This window comes from Fundulus heteroclitus, chromosome 15 (genome assembly GCF_011125445.2).
Source record: "Fundulus heteroclitus isolate FHET01 chromosome 15, MU-UCD_Fhet_4.1, whole genome shotgun sequence".
Taxonomy (NCBI): Eukaryota; Metazoa; Chordata; class Actinopteri; order Cyprinodontiformes; family Fundulidae; genus Fundulus; species Fundulus heteroclitus.
In genome coordinates, this window is record NC_046375.1 from 12,607,832 (window position 1) to 12,628,910 (window position 21,079).

At 39.6% G+C, this 21,079-nt stretch overlaps 1 protein-coding gene across 3 annotated transcripts in view; it reads right to left on the bottom strand.

Annotated features, from left to right (window-relative positions):
- Window positions 1-21,079, bottom strand: part of nhsl1b (NHS-like 1b) — a 131,097-nt gene that overhangs the window by 86,047 nt on the left and 23,971 nt on the right. The window contains exon 1 of one of the 3 annotated variants that reach the window (XM_036147416.1): window positions 1,877-1,946. The exons of the other annotated variants lie outside the window; for them this stretch is intronic. Within the exon in view, the coding sequence (XP_036003309.1) occupies window positions 1,877-1,931 (55 nt within the window). The 5' untranslated portion in view covers window positions 1,932-1,946. Of the gene's footprint in view, window positions 1-1,876; window positions 1,947-21,079 lie in introns of those variants that run through there. 3 annotated transcript variants of the gene reach the window in all.

Consider the following 21,079-nt stretch of genomic DNA (forward strand, 5'->3'; position numbering starts at 1 on the left):
CAAAATCAGATAAAAGTTAGGAAAACATGCTTTTCTGTATACATTGGGATAATTGATCATCTGCTGATTTTTTGGGCAATAAAAAGCCCTACTATCAAAAAAGTTGCAACACATTTTGTGTTGTTCCTAGTAGTTTTCCATCAGTATGTTTTCTAGTTTTAAGAAAGAAAGTCTGGATCAGAACCACTATGTCAGGAATCAAGGAAAAGCCAGACATCAGTATCAGCCAGGAGGAGCCTGGATGGTAGGACAGGTGTGCAGACCCACACCTGATCACTTGTGAGCATCTTCTGCACAAAGACCTCATGCAACAGAAAAAAAAAAACATTGTTGGCAAAATTAGCATGAAATCCTGCCACATAGAAAACTCCAAAAACAATCCTTTACTACACTGATATTGCACAAACCAATATTGTCATGACCATCTACTTGTCATATGAGCATTTCTAGGATTTCTGCAGCATCTAATTGCTTCATTCAGGTTACAACTTCTTGCTCAAATGCTCATTTAATTAGTTGGCAATACCAGAGTCAATAACCCGTGGAGACTGAGATCCTGTGCAGCCAACAGCACTGGAGCAGACAAGCAGACACATTATAAACGTCATTTTAAGGGGATTTAACCACCCTGAAGGCACTTAAGAGACAAAAATGTCCATCAATCCATACATCCCTTCTCCACTAAAACAGGAGGAGGAAAGATGTGTCTAGGCCGAGATTCATTAACTTCATAAATAGGTTAAAGCTTTTTATTTGTAGGCTTGACACCTGTTTGGTGCTAAAGATACTAAACAACCGCATTAATTAGAGTTATACTGAACCTTAATAACGGAAACCCTGAAATATATAGTTGAAACCTGACAGATATATTACATACAATGTATAAACAAAACTATCTAATTTAACTAGTAGTGTTTTAGGTTAGACCAAAATCATTTTTAATTGCTAAATGCCTTCAAAGTCAAAAGTGTGCATTAATTTTCTTTGTACTTGGGGACATAATATGAGACAATGAGCTATAACATGTTTTGATCCATGAGGTGACTAATAGTGGAGGCCAAAACAAATGTACCCATTCTTAGTCATATCTGAAGCACAAATCTATGTTTGTCCAACCTAGAAAAAAAAAAAAGAAAACAGGCTACCCAAGCAGAGAATGATGTCACAGAGCCGTGAAAAACAGAAAAACACAGGATGCCCACTCAACACCTTCCTGACCCCCCTGTGCATTTCCCAGATGTTTAGGGTCCCAGAAGTGAAGTTTCCACTTCCTTAAAAAAACAACCCTCTTTTCCATGTGAAAATAAAAGGATGGGCAATAAATCTTTGGATCCAAGTGGGCCAGTCGGAGCTGCTGGTTAAGTCAGCTGGAGCTGTAAGCTGTTGGCGGGACGGGGAGACATGAAGACGAGCCGCGTGAAGAGGGGTGATGTGGGTCATAGGGGTGTGAGAGCAGGTCGGAGCGCCACAGCGAGGAAACATTTCATGGCTGAGCTGGAACAACAGAGTCTCTGTGGGCAATTTCTAAAGGCTTCCCAAATGCGCGTGACTTTGGATTTAAAGATAACGATCTTATTTGAGTAATTTCCAGTTCCCATCATTTAACTACATTCCCAAAACAGGCACAGCTTCCACTTTACTGTCTTTTAATTACTCTGAATCATGAAAAAAATAAATTAAAAATCAGCTCTACATTTTGGCTCAGCGGCCACTACCAAAGCATCTGGGAACTTTAAAGCATAAATTACAGAGTTTCTATTATCCCGTTAACATCTGGATTCCTCAGAAAAGCCATCCTGATCCAAAGAGAGCAGCGCAGAGTGTGCAGCGGGTAATCTCACAGGGCTACAGAATGTCAGATAAATAAAGCACTTACCTATTGAGTTGTGGAGGGTCGCAGAGAGGTCAGGTGAAAGGAGAATGGCGGTCATGTGGAGAGAAGAGCAAAAATAAATAAATAAATAAATGTCTTTAGGTTCTTTTGGGAGATGTATTTGTTCAAATATGCCCAGTGTGTACAGCGCCGTTCATACACAAGGTTAGCCAAAAGGGTTTTACAGAAAATGAAAAATCTTTAAGTTCTGCATACAAAGAGCTCAATCTGTTAAACACCCCCGACAACACAGCTGCGTGTTAACCAAGATACTGACATACCAAAAACTTACAATTTTCTTACTTTTATCATTATTTTATTTTAAATTAACACTAATACTGTCAGTATTATAACGCATTATCATGATTATTACCATTATCATAATCAGAATTAAATCTGTTCTAATTTCTGATCAAACAATGAGGGAAACCTTGTTGAGTTGCATGCCACATTTGAAAAGAATATATGCAACTGTTGCATACTACTAAAGGTCCGTATAAGACTCTGTAAATCTAATTTGACAGGACCAGCACCACAACCAGCCGGCACATCTACACTGCAAAAACGGAACTAGAAATAAGTAAAATATTCTTTAAAATTAGTGTATTTGTCCTTGATTTGAGCAGGTAAATAAGAAAATTTGCCCATCGGATAAGATTTTTGCACTTAAAATAGGAACAATTCATCTCCATTTGCTTGTTTTAAGTGCAGGGTGTCTAATTATCTTATTTTAGGGGTATAAATACTCATTCCGTTGGCAGATAATCTTATTTACGTGCTCAAATCAAGGATTAAAACACTAACTTTAAGAACATTTTACTTAATTTCAGATCCGTTTTTGCAGTGTAGAAATACAAACTCCAGGAGGGGAAATAGGATCTCCGAGCCAAGCATTCTGTGTTAAAAAGTCAAAAAAAAAAAAAAAGTCAAAAAAAAAAAGTCAAATAGTTTACGATGTGAAAATTAAACAAATGTCCAAGTTATAATAAAAAAAAAGAAAAATGCCAACAACAATCAATTATCAATGTGTATTCAGATAAAAAGGAAAATCAAACAACATGAATGTAAACAGACATAAACCAGTTACGAGCTAAAACAGAAACACCTCAGTAATGTGTGGGAGGGTGAATAAAAAAAAGAGAAAAGTGTTGATGAATACAATCGGCACCTCAGATGTGTGGACAGTCGAGCGGTGAATGCTAGTGGAGCATCGTGTGTGTGTGTGTGTGTGTGTGTGTGTGTGTGTGTGTGTGTGTGTGTGTGTGTGTGTGTGTGTGTGTGTGTAGAAGGACAAAGATATGAAAAATCCCCCGGGGTTTGATACGGATCATTTAAACTCTTCCTGCTGCTACAATGAGACATGACCAGGCAGTCGTCACTGCTCCGCTGGACTATCCTACTAGAGCCGGCAATAATTGGCCCTTTTGGCTTTTTATCCAACCTGTCGAATATTGACAGCAAATTGTCCAAATCATGGTTAAGAATGCTTTCACAAATGTCCTCACAGTGAATCTCTTCTGCAGACCATTCCTTGTTTTGTTTAAACAGCTCTGAAATCCTACAGTTCCCCTATATTCCAAGGCTTAAATCGCTTTCTTGAATTGTGCTACTATCTGACGCCTGGTGGCAAGGATGAAAGCTTATATTCAAATAAATGGATTCCCATTTATTTGGATCATTACAACTATTACTAAGGCAGCCAACATGCAACAAGTGTACCAAACAATAGTCAACAGAGAGTTTCAAGTGTTTAACAAGGAATGAACAACTTAAAGCCCCAATGTGTAACTTTTGACCCACATATAAGCCTAATTTCAGGTATATTTGATTTTCCATGTCAATATACAGCACTCAGCATGTATTCATGGTCTGTGGTGGCTGCCCCTCAAAAACCCGGCTATGTAACTTGAGAGGCATGGATCCGTCACTCAGAAAGTCATGTGACCAACCCACCCCACACCCTTAATCAAGATAGCTACCACATGCTAGTGGCCTACAGGCGCGCTAAACCTGGAGCTTTCAGGTCTAGGCCCCTTTGTGGACAAAAGTTACATGTGGTTGCTTTAAGTCTTACTTGGCAAGAAACCGTTGCGGCTTTAAAATAAAAAGCCATCACTTTTTAAAAAATATCAGACATCACTTTTCTCATTAACCATGCCAATTATGCTAGCAACCCAAGAACAGACAAACTGAAAATGAAACACTCGTTAGGCAAACAAACTCGTTAGACAAACTCGTTAGGTTAGCAGCCAATATACACACATACCAAAATGCTTTTGTCAGACAAGCTACCATCCAAACGTCAAGCACCAAGGCAAGCTATTTGATGACATTCAAATTAGCAAAGACCAACAACACTTTCTACGAAGGGGAGTTTTTGTAGTTTTTGAGTGCATGACAAGAGAGAAAAGGCAGGTATATTGTGCCCCGAGAGCAAGAGCAAAGGGAAAAAATTACTTTATCATACAGGAGAGTGACACGCTATGTGACTCGGGGGTGATGATCGATCGGCTTTTCTATTCCTCTAATAATGCTAACAGTTGCAGGAGCTACAGATGCCCACCAAGCTCTGAAAAAAGCCGAAACAGCTCCGCAAAAGGGCTTAAGGCTGGTTTACGCTTGACGCACCCACTTCCACACAGAAATGAGACGTGCGGACACAATATTTGCAGAATTTATGCTCTGTGCGGCATTTCCTTTGAAATAGCACTGTTCTCCTAGACTCTAGAGGGCAGCGTTGTACTACTACACCAAGCATACTACACCCCTACTACCCTTAGAAGTAGACGACACAGTTGTTTCAAAAAGAGTGACGTAATTTCTGTCAAGGGAGTGTTAATTTGGTCATAACGGTGATCTTTATGTGCCAAATCATATAGATGTCTTTATTTACGAACCTGTGCAAGAAGGAGCACTTCCTTGTCCGCCATGTCGTTCCACACAGGACTGTCCGCGTAGTTAGGAATTTACCTAGGTGCACGCAGCTCATACAGTATGGGATTTGTTTTCAGCGTGAATAATGTCATGTGGCATGTGAAGTCAGGAATAAATGTGTGTCTCACTCTCATTGCATGAGGCTTGAGAGCGATGATGTACACCGTTGTTGGGGTGTAATTTTCATTTTCTGCTAAATTCACCAGGAACGCTACGCAAGTCTGTATTACAGCTTGACGATGTAAGGAAGCCAATTGTAAAACTTGTAACAGAGATGTGTACCTTTTCCCTATTTATGCATATTTTAACCTGGAATTGTGAAACAAAGCCTTTCTTGTAATTAATCTTAGTGCAAATAGACTCAGTTCATGATAATATCTGTCTAAAATGAATGTATTCACATTAACAGAGTCTTACAGAGAAAATAGCTAGGAACTGAGAACTGAATTATTTATTTTTTTACCTTGACCTGCCCTTACTGGCCCGAAACTTAAAAATCCAAACTTTCTCAAAACATTCAACACACCATAGGCGACCATTAACAGGTCCTACTGACCATAGCACTTATTGGGTTGGGAGTGAAGAAGACCTATTTGTTTGCGATTTCAGTATCAGGGAGGTGTAAAAAAATTCTAACCAGAGGAACGAAAAAGAAAAAAATATGTAAGAAGCAATTTAAGAGGAAACTGTATCATCTAAAGAGCCACGTAACTGTTTGTTGAAGCTCCTTGGTCACGTTGTACTTGGGTGGTTTTGGTTTGTCATCCAATGCTTTCGTGTTTCGGTATTTCGAGTGTTACTGGTCCTCATAGTACCAGATCTATGTCCATCTCAATGGACCCCGGATGTAGATGAAGTTCGCACACAAGCTGTTGAATCTCGCTGTTTTCTACCTGACATTTTAGCTAAGAAAAGTGGCCATCTGTAATACGAAGCTTGGCTTTTATTTGGCACTTGCCTTGCAATTATTCTGTCATAATGGTGAAAAGGCAAACTGACCAAGAGGTGACTCAAGCAGACACCAAGCAAAACTACAGCAAAGTTACTCTATATCATCCTTTAGAGCTTTCCTCTTTTGTCTGCTATGAAACATGCCTGATTTAGTAAAAGTTGGTACTCTTTTGAAAATCTCAAAGTCAAGATCCTACATTACGGAGGAGATACAAACAACGTTTACAAGTAATATTAGTGCCATTCTTAAATTTTGTCAATCGCTGGTATAAAAAAGCAAAAGACTTTTTGAAATATCTAAGGCAGATAGTGAATTCTTTTTTCTACCAAGGGTCTTTGTAGGTCAACATCTACCAACTACCAACATTTTCCAATTCCAGCATGTTCCATGACAGAGGAAAAAAAAACAGTTTTCACCCTTCATAACTACTGAGTCAATTTCTCCCGGGAAAGATTTAACAATACGTCACCAAAATAAGAACTGATGACCAGTTGTAGATTTGCACACCTTCTCAAAGACAAAAAAGACCTAAAAACTAACAAACAAACAAAAAAACTCCAAACGGCAAAGGACCAAACTGAAAACCACTTATAAGTCTAGCTCTTTCTTGAAGAAGCCTAATATTTTGTTGCTTCCTGACTTTATGTACAAACCGCTCTCTGCTACTGAAAATAGTTGAGTCATCTTTGAAAGTAACGACTTCCACATCGATAGGTGTTGGAAGCACAACCTGTTACCGCTTGGACATGGGGCATTTGCGGACCGTAGAAAGGTCGCATTTCTGAGGTTCTGCCTGTTTGAGCTGAACATAGGCGACCATCCATGTTTTCTGTGCATCTCTCTACTTGTATTCATAATTATCAAATACTTCCAGGGAGAAAGCTTTTAAAGAAACAATTTAAACATTGTTCGTTATAAGTCTTCAAAATCACAGACCTTGAACCTGCCACAAATCTCTTATCAGTGCATCCTCATATTTATCATTTGATGTTTGAGGAATTGGCAGCCACATTTTAAAACAGGCTACATGAGCATTTTTGCATGACATTTCAACCTATGCACACAGTCAACACCACCTGCAGCTATGAGCATACTTTACCATCGGAGGCTGTATGTATTAAAAAGCAAGTTTGGATGGGTACATATAAATAGAGCTTCACCGCGCTCTCGTTAACATTTGTTAACGAGATCGCGATGTAGAACCGGCTCCTTCGAGATGAATTTGCGCCTCAGTTCCGAGCTGAATTGTATCTATTATGTATGATCCAGGACCACACGGGAATATAAATGAGAATTAGTCATTGAAGCAAAACTTGTTATAATCCACAATATTAAGAGCTTAATTTTTATATAAATATATATATATAAAAAAAACTGATTAACCTGCAATGAAAAGTCCATCCTCCAGTCTGTTGGTTTCCATTCACTCCTGCTTGCCCCTTTCAACTCTCAGTCTTGACCTTGTCCTGCCTGCACACCGTCAGCCTGAACAATGCAAGCTCAGATCCCACACTGCAGCACCTGCTGATCACCATCCGCTTTTTTTAAATCCATCTCCCGCTTTCCTTTCCTTTTCTTTCACCCAGTTCACACATTTATTTTCCTACTTTAGCTCCTCGTCTCACCCTCTCAGCATTTTCATTCTCCCACAGCGCTCACACCATCTACCAGACAAACACCGCTTTATATTTAAAACATTGTTTTCTAGTTGTTGGTGTTTTCAATGCAAGTTTTCCAACTATTTGCCAAGATGCATGCTTAGCCGAAGAAATATATACACACACAGAAAACACAGACGCCAACCTGTATAGGTGGTCTTCCTCTGCTTCTGGGATAGAATCCTGATTGCTTTCAAAGGCATGTTGTCCGATTGCTGCAAATACAACTAGCGGGACTAGTTTTGGTGTGCAACGTCAATCTAAAGGCTATTCACAAATCAGCATCCAACCTCTGCAGCGCCTCAGTGCATGTGTGAAGACCCCCCACACACGCTGACCAATCAAAAACCTGTCATGAAGAAAGAAAAGGGGGGGGGGGGAGTGGTGCATTCACAGGAGCCCCTAACTGTGACCCCCTACAAACCTCAGGGTTGCTGCGGTAATGTGGTCGCTATCGGCCACAGGCTGCTGTTGCCAAGGTGACATACTGTGGCCTGTAGTCCAGTTTAACGGGACGCCTTTGAGTTATCAAGTTGGGGGTCAATGGCACATACTTTAAGGCTTCTTTGAAGAGCTAAGCCGCGGAACAATACGGCCTGATGCATGGGCAGGTTTCATCTGATGTGAATCTGCTTTGTGAGGGTGAACCTGGCTTTTTTCACTTGGCCTCCCTCGATTTCCTGGGAACGTTAAAAAGTAGTAAAGCGTCTTCCAAAAAGTAATAATACCTCTTGAAGTTTTGTCTCGTTAAAACCAAAATGACAGACCAACACAAAAGCAATGTGAAGTGGAAGAAAGATTACACAGCCGACATTTTTTTTCCACACTGATCTGATGTGGATGTGGATGTGGATTTGGATCCCCCCTCCCCCCCCCCCTTTCTGCACACCTACTGGAGGGTGAACCTGTGTGACAATCTCAGGTCTTACACACTGCAAAAAGGGAACTAAAAATAAGTACAAAATTTCTTGTAATGAGTGTATTTTACCTTGATTTGAGCAGGTAGATAAGATTATATGCCAATAGAATGAGATTCTTGCACTTAAAACAGGAACAATTCATCTCTAAAATAACATAAATAGACATCCTTGAAATAAGACGATGGAGATGAATTGTTCCAATTTTAAGTGCAAAAATCTTATTCCATTGGCAAATAGTCTTATTTACCTGCTCTAATCAAGGAAAATTACAATGATTTCAAGAAAATTTAACTTACTTTTAGTTTTGTTTTTGCAGTGCAGCCTCCTAGGTCTGTCTCTAGACAGGACAAGCATCCCTACAGCGTGATGAAGCCATCGGCACATTTCATGGTGCGGTGACGGTGAGTTTTCCTACGCTTGTGGCATTCGGCAAAAAAATTAACAAGTTCAATATTGGTCTCATCTGACTAGAGCACCTTCTTCTACGCGTTTGCTGTGTCGGCTTATATGGCTCGTAGCAAAATGAAAAAAAGGACTTTTCATGGCTGTCTTTCAACGGCAGCTTTCTTTATGCAACTTTTCGAAAGGGCCAGATTTGTGGAGCTCACAGCGATTAGTTTTGACGTTGATAGTCTCCCTTCTGGTTACAAATTAAGTGATTTCTGAAGCTGACAGTGTTTTTCGGAGTTTTAGATAAAGGCAGCTGAATATAAATGCAAGATTTCAACCATATATTTTCCATTTCTACTTTATTTATTTTTCATATTATGAACTACTTTGTTGACCCGATGCAATCCTAATTAAATACATTAAAGATTGTACTTATAATGGGACAAAATGTGCATAAAGTACTGTTCCAGGACACTGTATGTCCAGATCCCCACTCTACTGCTGAAGCAGATTGTCCTGCAGGATAACTACAGCGCCAGTCGTGATGAGAAGATGTCGTTGGCTTACGCAGCTCCACGTCCATCTTTCAGACTGTTATTTTTGGTTTGCCACTAAACACAGTCAGCTCCATCCTTTGTTTGAAGGCAACTACGCATGTGACCGACTTTTAGCGCCGCTTTTCTTTTTTTTCTTTTTTCTTTTTTACGGTTTGCTTTAATCACAACCTGCGAAGCGCTGCGGAAACCTCTCGACCAACCCTTCCCACAGACAAATCCATCACCGCCGCTCTCGTTTTCCGATCCAGCAGGAAACAACTGCGAGAGAGACGTGTCACATCCTGTCGCTGGACATGGTGACAATCACAAAGAACAATCTGGGGGACGCAATTGGATGAGGCGGCTGTCTGATTAAGAGCACTTTTCCTCTGAGCTCTGAGCGTAAGTGTCTGCGCAAAAGGGGAGGATGGCGGCAGGGGCAGGAAGTAGAGCAGGATATAGTTGACAGCGCCGTCTCCCACAGGATGCTGGGACTTGCAAGGCTGACAAAGGGGTAGTTCACGAGGAATAGGCTGGAGGTAGAAGAGGTCAAATCTAAACACCAGAAAAGTTGCAGCATCCTCTACAAATTTGGTCAAAAATAAATGATAGCAAAGTTCTTCTTTCTTCTTTTAAATAAAAAAAAAATATTTTTCTTGTTCTGATTTCTTACAAGGTGCAAATATTAGTGAAAAAATAGGCTTTTTAAATCTCAATGTTCCTCTTCACATCAAGTTTTTCTCACTTAATTTACTTCTAAAGGGGCATGACTCCCCAGTTTTCCTCCATCGCTGCAAGTTTTCTGTCAGAGTGAATGAGACAACAATGTGGTTTGAGTTCAAGGACAAAAAGCTGCTTCCTAGACCGAGAATTCAACTCAACAGAGACACAAAGCCATGCGTGTTTGTTGTGTTGCAAGAGATCACCTCTTCTTCCTGTTTTTCTCTGTAAATGATTCATACTGTGATAAATCTGTCGGCATTTTCAGACGCAGGACTCAAAAAGTTGCCTTTCAAAAGGAGTTTAAAGATATAATTGTGTTGCAGTCAATCATTTCTCAGGGACAAATGACTAATAACATGCAGAAGGGTGTTTCTTTTATGACCCTCTGTTCATTGGCCATTCATTAACTTGATGATTTTGAACATCAGAGTTGCACAATATACTGGCAACATAAAAACCAGGATGTATCTCTACTCTCAAGGTTTTAATTTCTGTAGTCTACGAAACAAATCACGGCTCAGACTTAATGCAAGCATCCAAAAACTAAACATTTAAACCAGTAATCAGCACGTTGGGTGGGAAGGTGCATCTGCCCAGGAACAACATTACCATGAAACCTGAATATGCAAACAGTATTGGAATCAGCACGCTGAGTTAGGATTACAATGTTGATCTGTAACTGTATGACATCTATAGGTTCAGGTAGTCACGGAAATGGGAACCAAGCAATCAAAAACCTATATTTCTATCCATAATTTAACAAAAACGTATTATACAGTGATTTTTTTATTTAAATGCATCTCTTTCTGGGTTAAGCCCCCGATGGGGCAACTGCTGCGAATAAGTATATGTGCTCTATTTTCTTTCCCATAGAAAGTACACCTTGTCTGGTGATTTTATGTTTAGCAGTGTCTCTTTCTTGGAGAAAACCCCCCAATTGAGCTACTGCTGCCATTAACTCTGTGTGTGTATTATATAATAGAAAATACTCTTGGCTCAGTGATTAGGTCACTCAGTTGTGCCCCTTTCTCGTACAAAGCCATCGTTGACGCTATAGCTGCAATGAATGTGTAATTTGTAACATAGAAAATACTCCTGACTCAGTGATTCCATTTTCAGCTGCGCCTCTTTTCCGGATGAGGACAGACAAATCTTTTACTGCCATTGACTCTCTATTGTTTGCATTCGGGCCCAAAGGAAGCGGTCCCCGATCCGGTGCTTTCAGGTTTTTCTGCTTCCTGTTCCCCTCTACCGGAGCCTGGTTCTGCTGAAGGTGTCTCCGTTAAGAAGAGTGGATACATTCCACCGTCGCCACATGGTTCCTCAGAACGAGTGACTGCTGCAAACCCAAAGAATCGACGAAAACGCCCGTACATCAGCAAGCAATGCTTTACCAATTCGGATCTTGCAAGCAGCTGAATTTGATGATATTGCGTCATAAATAGGACAAAACTGCATGTAAGTCAACATGACTGTGTGGTTGTACTGTAATGGAACATAGAGGATTTATTTTTATTTCAATTTGACTGTAATTAGATTTCATGTATCTGAATATGCACTAGACCCGTTCGTCTTGTAAAGCGCCTTGAGGTGACGTTTGTTGTGAATTGGTGCTATATAAAGAAACTGAATTAAATTACGTTATTATGCTTGCACCTTTGTGTCAAGCATTTATTTTTATTTTTTTTGGCTCTTACATTTAATGTGGTGCAGAGAGACATGACACTGTGTTTGGTGCCAGGTAGCATCAATCACACAGACGATATCATCTAACAAACAAACCTAATTAATGTAAACGGCTGCCAGTCTGTTTGGCGGTTATTCATCATTTTATGTAATGCCTTTGAAAAGCTAATACAGTGCAAAAATAATTAAAGGCACATAAAAACAGGACATTTAAACTAATGGCTTTTTATTATTATCAGCATGACTGACATCATCTGCATACAGTCGACAAAAACAAATTCATAAGCAGAAAGTTGTGTTTTTCAGATGTGATAGGAGAAAAGGGAAACATTTACCAGGACAAATGGTTTTCAGCAGTTCTCACACAAAAACTACATTTACCCAAGATTCCTCATCATTTTTCATCCGAACATATCTTTCCAGGGTCCATGTTTCAGAGTTCTTGGTCCTTTACCTTCATTTTAAATTCAGGTTGCTACTGTGGAGAAGCTTTAAAGCAAAAGGAACCAAGGATGAGATAAAGACAAGAGGGAAGGAAAAACACTAAGGAAGGAAGCAAGGACAAAGGGAAAGAAAGATACATGGAAAGACGGAAGGGCACAAGAAATGAAAGCCAGGAAGGACATGCAAGAGAAAAAGGAATACAAGAATGAAGGGATGTAGGAAATAAAAAAGGAAATGACATAAGGAGAAAGAGGATAAGGAAACAAGGATGGACAGAAAGCAAGGACAAGGGAGGAAGGGAAGAATGTACAACAAAGACAGAAAAAATTACAATGAAGGGAGGAAAGAAAGACACAAAAGAGAGAAGAAGAGACAAAAAGAAAGAAGGCAAGGAAGGAAGCACTCAAGGACAAAAGTGAGAAAGCACACAAGAAGTAAAGGAGGTAGAACACAGGAAGGAAGGAAAAGAATTAATTTTTTTTAATGAATTAGACAACAAATAGATGAGGTAAAACACAAGTTAGGTAAATGATTAAAGAAAGAAGGAAGGAATAATGGTAGGACAAGAGGACCGAAGGAGAGAATGAAGGAGGAAACAAGTGGATGACAGTTAGGGCACAGGGAATCAAAAAGGAAAGAAGGAAGGAAGGAAAGGAGGACATGAGAAAGGATTAAAAGAAGGAAAGAATGGGGGAGAAAGTAGGTGGGAGGAAGGATGGAAAGATACGATAAAGAAACATGGGGAAAAAATATAATTTACACAATAGAACAAGGACTAAAGTCTGGACATATTAATGTTTTGCCATACTTATGCAGACGTGGATAATACCGCGTTTTCCAGCCTGTGTAGGAACTCTGCATTAATGTGAAGTGATGCCATGTTGTAAAAACTAACCGTAATATTTTACAGCATCCATTAGAACTCTGACATGATTCAAACGATTGCATCTAGCGGATCAACGAAGACAAAGTCAGCACCAGAGACTCCAGTATGTCAGCGTGTGTCTGTGCTTTAGATCCATACTACATTTCATGCTGACTAGGGCGAGCACTGGGTTTGATGCAGACATGAGCTCACACAATGGGCTTCTGTGTGAGACTGTGATGGCGAGGAAAGATTAAAATAAAAAAAAGGGAAGGGGGAGAAGACGGAGTGGTCTTTGTGGGTCAAAACAATTAAACACGCAGAGGTTAAATGCAAAAACAAAAAAAACGGACTTTTCTTTACTAGAGCTGCTCAAATGTTAAATATTATAGGATTAATTGCAGAAACAGACAATGAGCTGTCAACAAAGTTACATTTTTCTGAGAGAAAAAAAAAAACAATTGCTAGAAAAGAATAAAAAAAAACACTCGGGGTGCGACCTTTAATTGCTTAACTGCACATGTGGCAAAACTTAGTCAACTACACCCAAAGCACTCCACCCATTCTCTGGCAGCGAGCTGGGAACTATTGGGGTCGTCGCCAAACCACACATCGCTCTGTTGCTTCAAACCAAACGATAAATACGAACCCCGACTTGTGGAAGCCTCTCTGCTAAAACAAAGCAGAGAGAGGAGAGGCGCTGAGGCCTCCGGTGTCACAGCGCTGCTCCTGAAACCTCCTCCCCTCCCGTCCCCGGCACGGCCCTCAACCACATGAAAGACCTACTGGGTTGGGTTTCCATATGAGGAAGACACAGGGGCGTGTGGATGTGTGTGTAGATGGTTATGGGGGGAGTTCCCCGCCGACCCTGTGCCCCCAGCCTTAAGAAGTAGAAGACAGCTGCTTCCCTGAAAACCGTCTCCGTTTCTCCAACACACACAGACCGTCATCCCTGACCAATTAAGGCACCTACTTAAGTCATTAGGGGTTGTTTACCAAAACCTCTCTCCTTCGTCCCCCTTACCCCCCTCTAGTCTTCCTTGCTTCTTGACCTTTCAACTTTCCATTTTGTGATTCATCTCAGTCAAAGAACCTCAAAAATGTCACTTATTACAATAAATAACACAGCACTCATAAAATGTACACCTCTCCTTGTTTGTTTTTGCTTATTTGTCATATTTCAAATTAGAATCAGACATACTTTAATAATCCCAGAGAGAAATTACATTTCCAGATATTCAAACATTTTTATGTATATATTTACAACATTCCACACAAAGTAATATAAACATATACATATATAAGTCAATATATATATATATATATATATATATATATATATATATATATATATATATATATATATATATATATATATATATATATATATATAACTATGGATCCAAATAAAGTGATAAATGAATAAATTCATAAATAAATGTAAAAATAAATTTAATTAATTAATTAATTAATTAATTTAATCTTGAATAGAAATACCCTGAGTAAAATATAAAAAAGGGAAAAGCTAGACAACCAGCTGGGTCCTATGAGAGAAATTCCTCCTTTTGTTAAATTGAAAATTATTGAATTGTGGTTAACCACAATTTTGGGCAATCTAATCCCCTCACCAAATGACTTTTATTTGTTGGGTATTAAATGTATATAGCCACGTAAACAGGAAAGGCTTTATTTGCAAACAAATTGAGCAAAAACAAAGCGTATAACCCCAAAATAATAACTAATACGCAAGCAGGATGTAATAATCTTTCATTAAAACTTTGTATGTAATCAGAGTGAGCTACTGGCATTTAAATAAATAAGAAGTAAATTAACGTGGCTATCCACCTTTAAAAACCCAGAATTATCTTTTGGGTGACTGTTTTGCTTTTCTCACTGCAATTTTCAACCTCCCTACTGCAAATCAACCCTAAATTAACACACAGAAATTAACACAGGAAAAGAGAGATCTGCTTTGGATTTGCAAAAACACAGTTGATAAAGGCTGTTGAGACCCGTATTTTATTATTGGACCAAAACTAAACCACTTGCTTTTACCTCTGCATCAGTTTTGCCAGTCACACCTGTAGAAGTGGTAAATCCCTTGTATATGACCTCTCAGACAACATGAAGTAGGCTTGAAAGTTCTCAGATAGCAACACATTATGAATGAAATTCAAAAAGCTGCTGAGAGAACAAGAGTCTTTGACATTATCCATCTGGATAGGGTTATAAAGCCATTTCTAAGGCTTTGGGACTCCATCGACCCACTGCAACAAATATGGAACAGGGTGTACCTTCCCAGGAGTGTCCAATTTACTAAAATGACTCTTGGCCCTGGTTTACACCAAAATGATCCATTGAAAATGGGATTTTTGTTCCGTTTCTGTTATGACGTTTACACAACAACGTTCTAATTACAATTTCCATTTTCATGGTAATAGTAGAAACTTGAAAAATGGTGTAATTCCCACCCCGCACCACAAGTGGTGCTATGTTCTTTGAAACACACCATGCTCATGCACAGTGCCAAAAAGCCGTCACGACTAATAATCCTCGCCAAAAGTTTTCCTACAACCAGACAAAGTTCAACTGCTGCTTAAGGTAACTTTGATTTATACGCATGCCCAGCCGTGGTTATATAAAGAAGAGTCAGTAGCCAGAACAGTACTCCGCTATCTGCCATTTGATTTTCTTCTTCTGTGGTTTTTAAAACTCTAGCCAACCTTAATGTTTTCTGCACATATACGGAAATTTCCTGGAAGAAAAGTTACATCTGTTCCCGTTTACACGACAACAGAAATCGTAACATTTCCGAACCATTACACTCGAAACCATTCTCAAACTGCGGCGATGTAAAAAGAAACGTAAATGAACAACACAAACGCAACCAAACTGTTCAGTTTTTACTAGAAAACATTAAGTAAACAGGGCCTTAGAGCGCATCAACAACTCATTCAGGAGGGAGCAAGAGATTTCAGAAGTCACTTGTCTCAGATAAGGTCCGTGTTCATGAGTCAGGAATAAGACAGAGACTGGGCCAACATGGCATCCAGCGCAGACATTAAAGGCCGAAGCCGCTGCAGACCAAAAAGGGGCTCAAAGGTCCGTCCCACACCTTGATGATGCAAGACTTTTTGACAAATATACTGGTAGTGAATAAGACAAACCTGAAACTCTATGGAGGGTGTATTTTAAGTTACATACAGTTTAAAATTATTATTTGATTAAAATAATTTACCAACAGGCAAACACGGTGGTGGTCATGTAATAGTCTGTGGTTTCTGGGCTCCTTAAGGACCAGAAAAGCTTGTTATAATTGATAAAACTATGAATTCTGATCTCTAGCAGTAAAAAAAGGAGGAGGAGGAGGAGGAGAAAAACGTGCAGGACAAGGATCCAAAGCACACCATCAAGCCCACCTCTGAATAGCTTAAAAATAAAGTCACCATCAGGGTTTCTGGAGGGATTTTAGGCAGACTGTTTATAATTGGAATTACCTCAATGCTGCTTAAGAAAAAAACTTTTAAAAATCATAGTAAAATATGCCGCAAGGGACATAAATCCTTCAATCTAATTTATGAATGGTGTATTGTTTAGTAAAAACTCACAAGTCTGGTTCAGTCAGTACAAATAAAACCTGAGCCACCTTATGGGTGGGAACAGAGATAAGACTGGAGAGTAGGATTCAGTGTTTGTTTTCATTCCCCTTAAAAAATGTTGATAGAAGTGTTTAATTACTCAAGTATTCAAGTTAACAGCATTCCTCTCCCTTTGGCTGCAATTATCCCATCCGTGTTGCTTAATCTGGATGGAAAGCAGCATCAGCGTGTACCAAGTCCTGACATGTCAGCTCTCCATCAGGTCAGTACAGCACATTGGCAATTTTTACTGCTGCTTCAGCTTTAACAAACTGGGGGTGGTGCAAAACTTCAGTTTTTTTGTATTAATCAATCACAGCATACAATAAATGCCTTGCAAACATATATTTTCATAAAAAATAAGTCCTTTATTTCAAATAATACTCATTTTAAAGCAGCTTCACTTCTAAACAGTATACATTATTAACCATTTGTCGTATCTTAACATGTGAACTTAGTAATCATGTTTCTGTTTTTTCTCTGTAATGATCAGTTTAGTTTCAACAGTAACCACAATGTAAGTGTTGGGCATTTTGTTATATCAAGCAAAAGGAGCAGCAAGCTTTTATAACAAATCCTGTGAGTCATCTGTTTATTTAGTAAATGCTGAAAAAGGGCAGGGGTTACTCCCTTATTAAAAGCCTCAAAATCCTTATTTCAAATCTTCACATTAAGCAATCTATTCTTCTTGCAACGCCTTGGAAACATATTGACACTTGAACTTTGCCAACTTTTCCCTGTGCAACCAATGACCTTCAGATGTCCAATGGTTAGTAAATAGCTTCCACCTCTGTATGATTTAACTTCACTCTTCTCTCTTGTGTTGTGTATTTGCTCTTTGCAGCTGGTACACCTGAATTTCCCACCAGCGGGACAATAAAGGATCTTTCTATCCTATAAAAGCAGCTGTTCTCTCAAGGATTCTGGATTCTTTAGAGAACATTGGACCAATGAATAACTAGGTTGTTGAGAGTTTTAAAGCTGGTTTATGTAAAAAATGAAAAACAAAAGTACAGCCGTGAACATCTCAAGGAACACTGTTCAATTCATAAACTTATTTCAAATGAAACGGTTGCAAGTATTGAATTCGAATTTGCTATTATAGATCTGACATTTGTATATTTGTTCTATTGAGAATGAGAACGCTATTAAATTTGAGTGGATAGTTTTAACAGAGATTAATTAAAATATGGGTTTAGTATTTAAATTGAATATTTAAAGGACAATTTAATGTTTAAAAACACTTACTTTGTGAAAGCGCGATCCTCATTTGCCGTTGATCCTCGATTGCTGCGTTACCACAGCTACATTCTGATGCTACGAGTTTAATCTTTTATTTGTGACACTGCTCAGTTTGTTCACAAATAAATCTCAGCAGATAATAATCAGTTATCCCTGGTTGTGTTTAAGTTCAGGCAATCAGACGTGGGCCCCTCGCCCTGATCCCACCAAATCTGTGTTGAAACACTTTTAGTGGGGCCCCAAATAGAATCCTGCCTAAGGCCCCATACAACCTTGGGCTGGCTCTGTTCACAGCAGATGCTCTCCATCCTATCTGACTGAGCTTGAGCTATTTTGAAAAGAAGAATGGTCCAGATTTCTCCATGGTAAAACTCTATATATTCTTTCAGCTTCAAAATATTGCTCTACTCTGTCTTGGTTTATCATCTAAATCCCAATAAAATACAAATAAGTGTGTTTTTTGTAATGGGACAAAATGTGGAAAAGCTCCAGGGGTGGGAATACTTTTGCAAGACACTGTTTTTCTCTTTTCCACGCCATGTTGTGGCTCTTTGTCTTTCCTGACTCTGCGTTAGGAATGTAGCAGGGTTTTCAAGCATGTAGTGAGATCTCAAAATCACTCAAGAATGTTGTTTTTTGTGCTTAGCACGACATTCAGTTTATGTGACTGCAGCTGGTCTACTGAAAGGAGTGAGTGAGGGACTATTTTTCCTCTCTAACAAATGCATTATAATCTGCTCGTTTAAAAAGGACACAAAATAAGACAATAAGGATGGAAGCGGGAATACAAATGGGATTAATCTCCCAGCTGGAAGGACTGCGCTGGGAGATGAGTCAGCGTAAAGGTAGGGCAGAGAGCCGGACGTCCCAGTAACCTGTGACTCTGTGTTATAATATCCGAAAACAACAATGAGGCTAACATTGATATCAGGAAATAGCCACTGCAGTGCATCCGCATGTACACCCAACGATTACAGTCTGTTCGCATCCATAATAAAGCATAAATCCGGGGATTAAAGAAGCTTCCTTTATGTTTTTGCTTTATTAATGTGAGCGTTTCAGTTTTAGGATTAAAGACTAAAAGCGTGAGGAAAAGACAGGAGAGAAAACAGCAGAGTCCCGAACAAAGACCAGGTTTGTACATGAAAGATAGATAAAACAGAAAGATTGATGGATTTGCCTTTTCCTCTCAGCCCTGGGGGATCTGACATTTCCATCCAGACCACTCATCACTGCCTCGATTTCCCCCACAACAAAGACCCTCAGTCTCATCTCCAGACTTGCAGGGTCTCAGAGCGGCCTCAGCATTGCTCCCCATAGACCGAGAGATCTCGCTCGGATCATTACCTGCCTAGCTAACCCAACCTAATTCAGGACCTTAGAGCCTCTGGAATGAGTTTCTCCAACGGTCCCCGGAGGATGAAGGTGGAGTGAGGCCCATAAAACTGGAGATGCAGCTGATCGGGCAGATTCAGTTGAGTATTAGCAGACTTTAGAGCCACACTGTTGAGGCTGAGGGTGTTTAAGGGCAGAAGGGGCGTGGTGGGGGGATTTCTTTTATTCCTTTTATGTGGTACGGCCTTGTTAGCTGCTTTTGGGGGCCCCACTCAGGCTACTGGCTCAAAGGAAGGAAGGAAAACAGAATCCGGAGAGGAAAGGCGGTCCGTCATACTACTTAGTCAACCACATAATAAAATACCATATGAAAGAATAAATCTTTTTACAGAATTAACCAATTTCAACTGGCTGGGCAATTCTCCCTTTTTTCACTACTATATTCTGTGTTCCTACAAATTATTCAAAACCAATTTTTTTTTTTATCTCCAGACTCTAATCAGCAGGGTTCTCGGTCCAATTTTGACCAAAAAGTTGGGAATTTACAGCAGATATTCTGGATAAATGAAAAAAAAAACAATGCTAGAGCAGATGTGAAGATGGATGGACAAAGGAAAGTAGATGAATGCACAGATGCAAGTCTGTAAAAGTATTTTTTTAATTCGTAAATTTTCAACTTGATTCCATATTTATTCAGAAAACCCGAACAATTTAAAGAATCTGTGCGCTATTCCAAAAAAAACAACAACACACTCATTAATCTTAAAAACTGAAAACCATAATAGTGAAAGAACACTGAAACCCAACTCATACAAACCCAGAACACGAGAAATAGCTTTGAGCTAGAAACCAAAGTCACCACAGACAGTAGTGGATCCAACACGAGTGAAACTACCCAATGAAAACCACAGCAAAGATGACACCTCTGACAACAATAGTTACCCGATACGACGGTACCACAGCAGTACATCATGTCCTACAGCCTGAAGCTGTCCCTTCAAACACGTTCAGTCCCTGGTGACTCATTTTCAATCCCAACAATCCAGAATGTAAATATAGATGGCGGTGCTACACATTACGGGATAAATGCATTACCCTTTGGCGTACTAACCAACAATGGTTGTATCTATATATCTTAAAGACTTTCAAAAGGAAGGACTTAAATTCCCCAGTGGCTAAAGGAAGCACCCAAATATAAAAGGTAATGGCCAGTCCCAGTCCTGCAAATGAACCCAGTTTCCTTTTACACACAGCTGAGTCAACATGCCTTACCTGCCAATGACCTCGGGACTCAAGCTCGTGACCACAAGCTTTGCCTATCTCTCGAAACTCTGAACCAGGACCGTCAGATTTGTGAAGGGGGATGCAACCAGTTTGCAAAACATCCTGTCTTTTTAACTCTGGCATCATCCGAATGTGTAGACAAGCAAAAACACCGCAGCGACTGGCACACATGGGAAAAACTCTAGCCATCAACAGCGGCAGAAAAAGCTCAGACAGACCATAATATATTCAGAGGATATGGTTTGTACTGTAGAGGAAGCAGTAAAGTCAACATTTACCACAGCCTAAAGTAACATGCAATTACTCATATCCATAATTGCATCCTCCTGCAACCATAATTCCTATAAACCAACAGGTAAGCCTCCTGTAGACGTAGACATGCTTGGTTTCCCTTCGGCCATTGTTGTCTGATCTTTACATTCTCATGCTGCCTCCTTTAATGGCTGTACAGACTCCAGTTGGGACTAAGAAGATTAAACCACTCTGTAGTTATATGAAATTATCCTCTTCATAATCCCCGTCAATGACTCTGAAAGTCCAGTCTTACTGTGTGGTAGCAGAGGGCTTCTCTCACAAACCCAGACAGACAAATGCTGGAT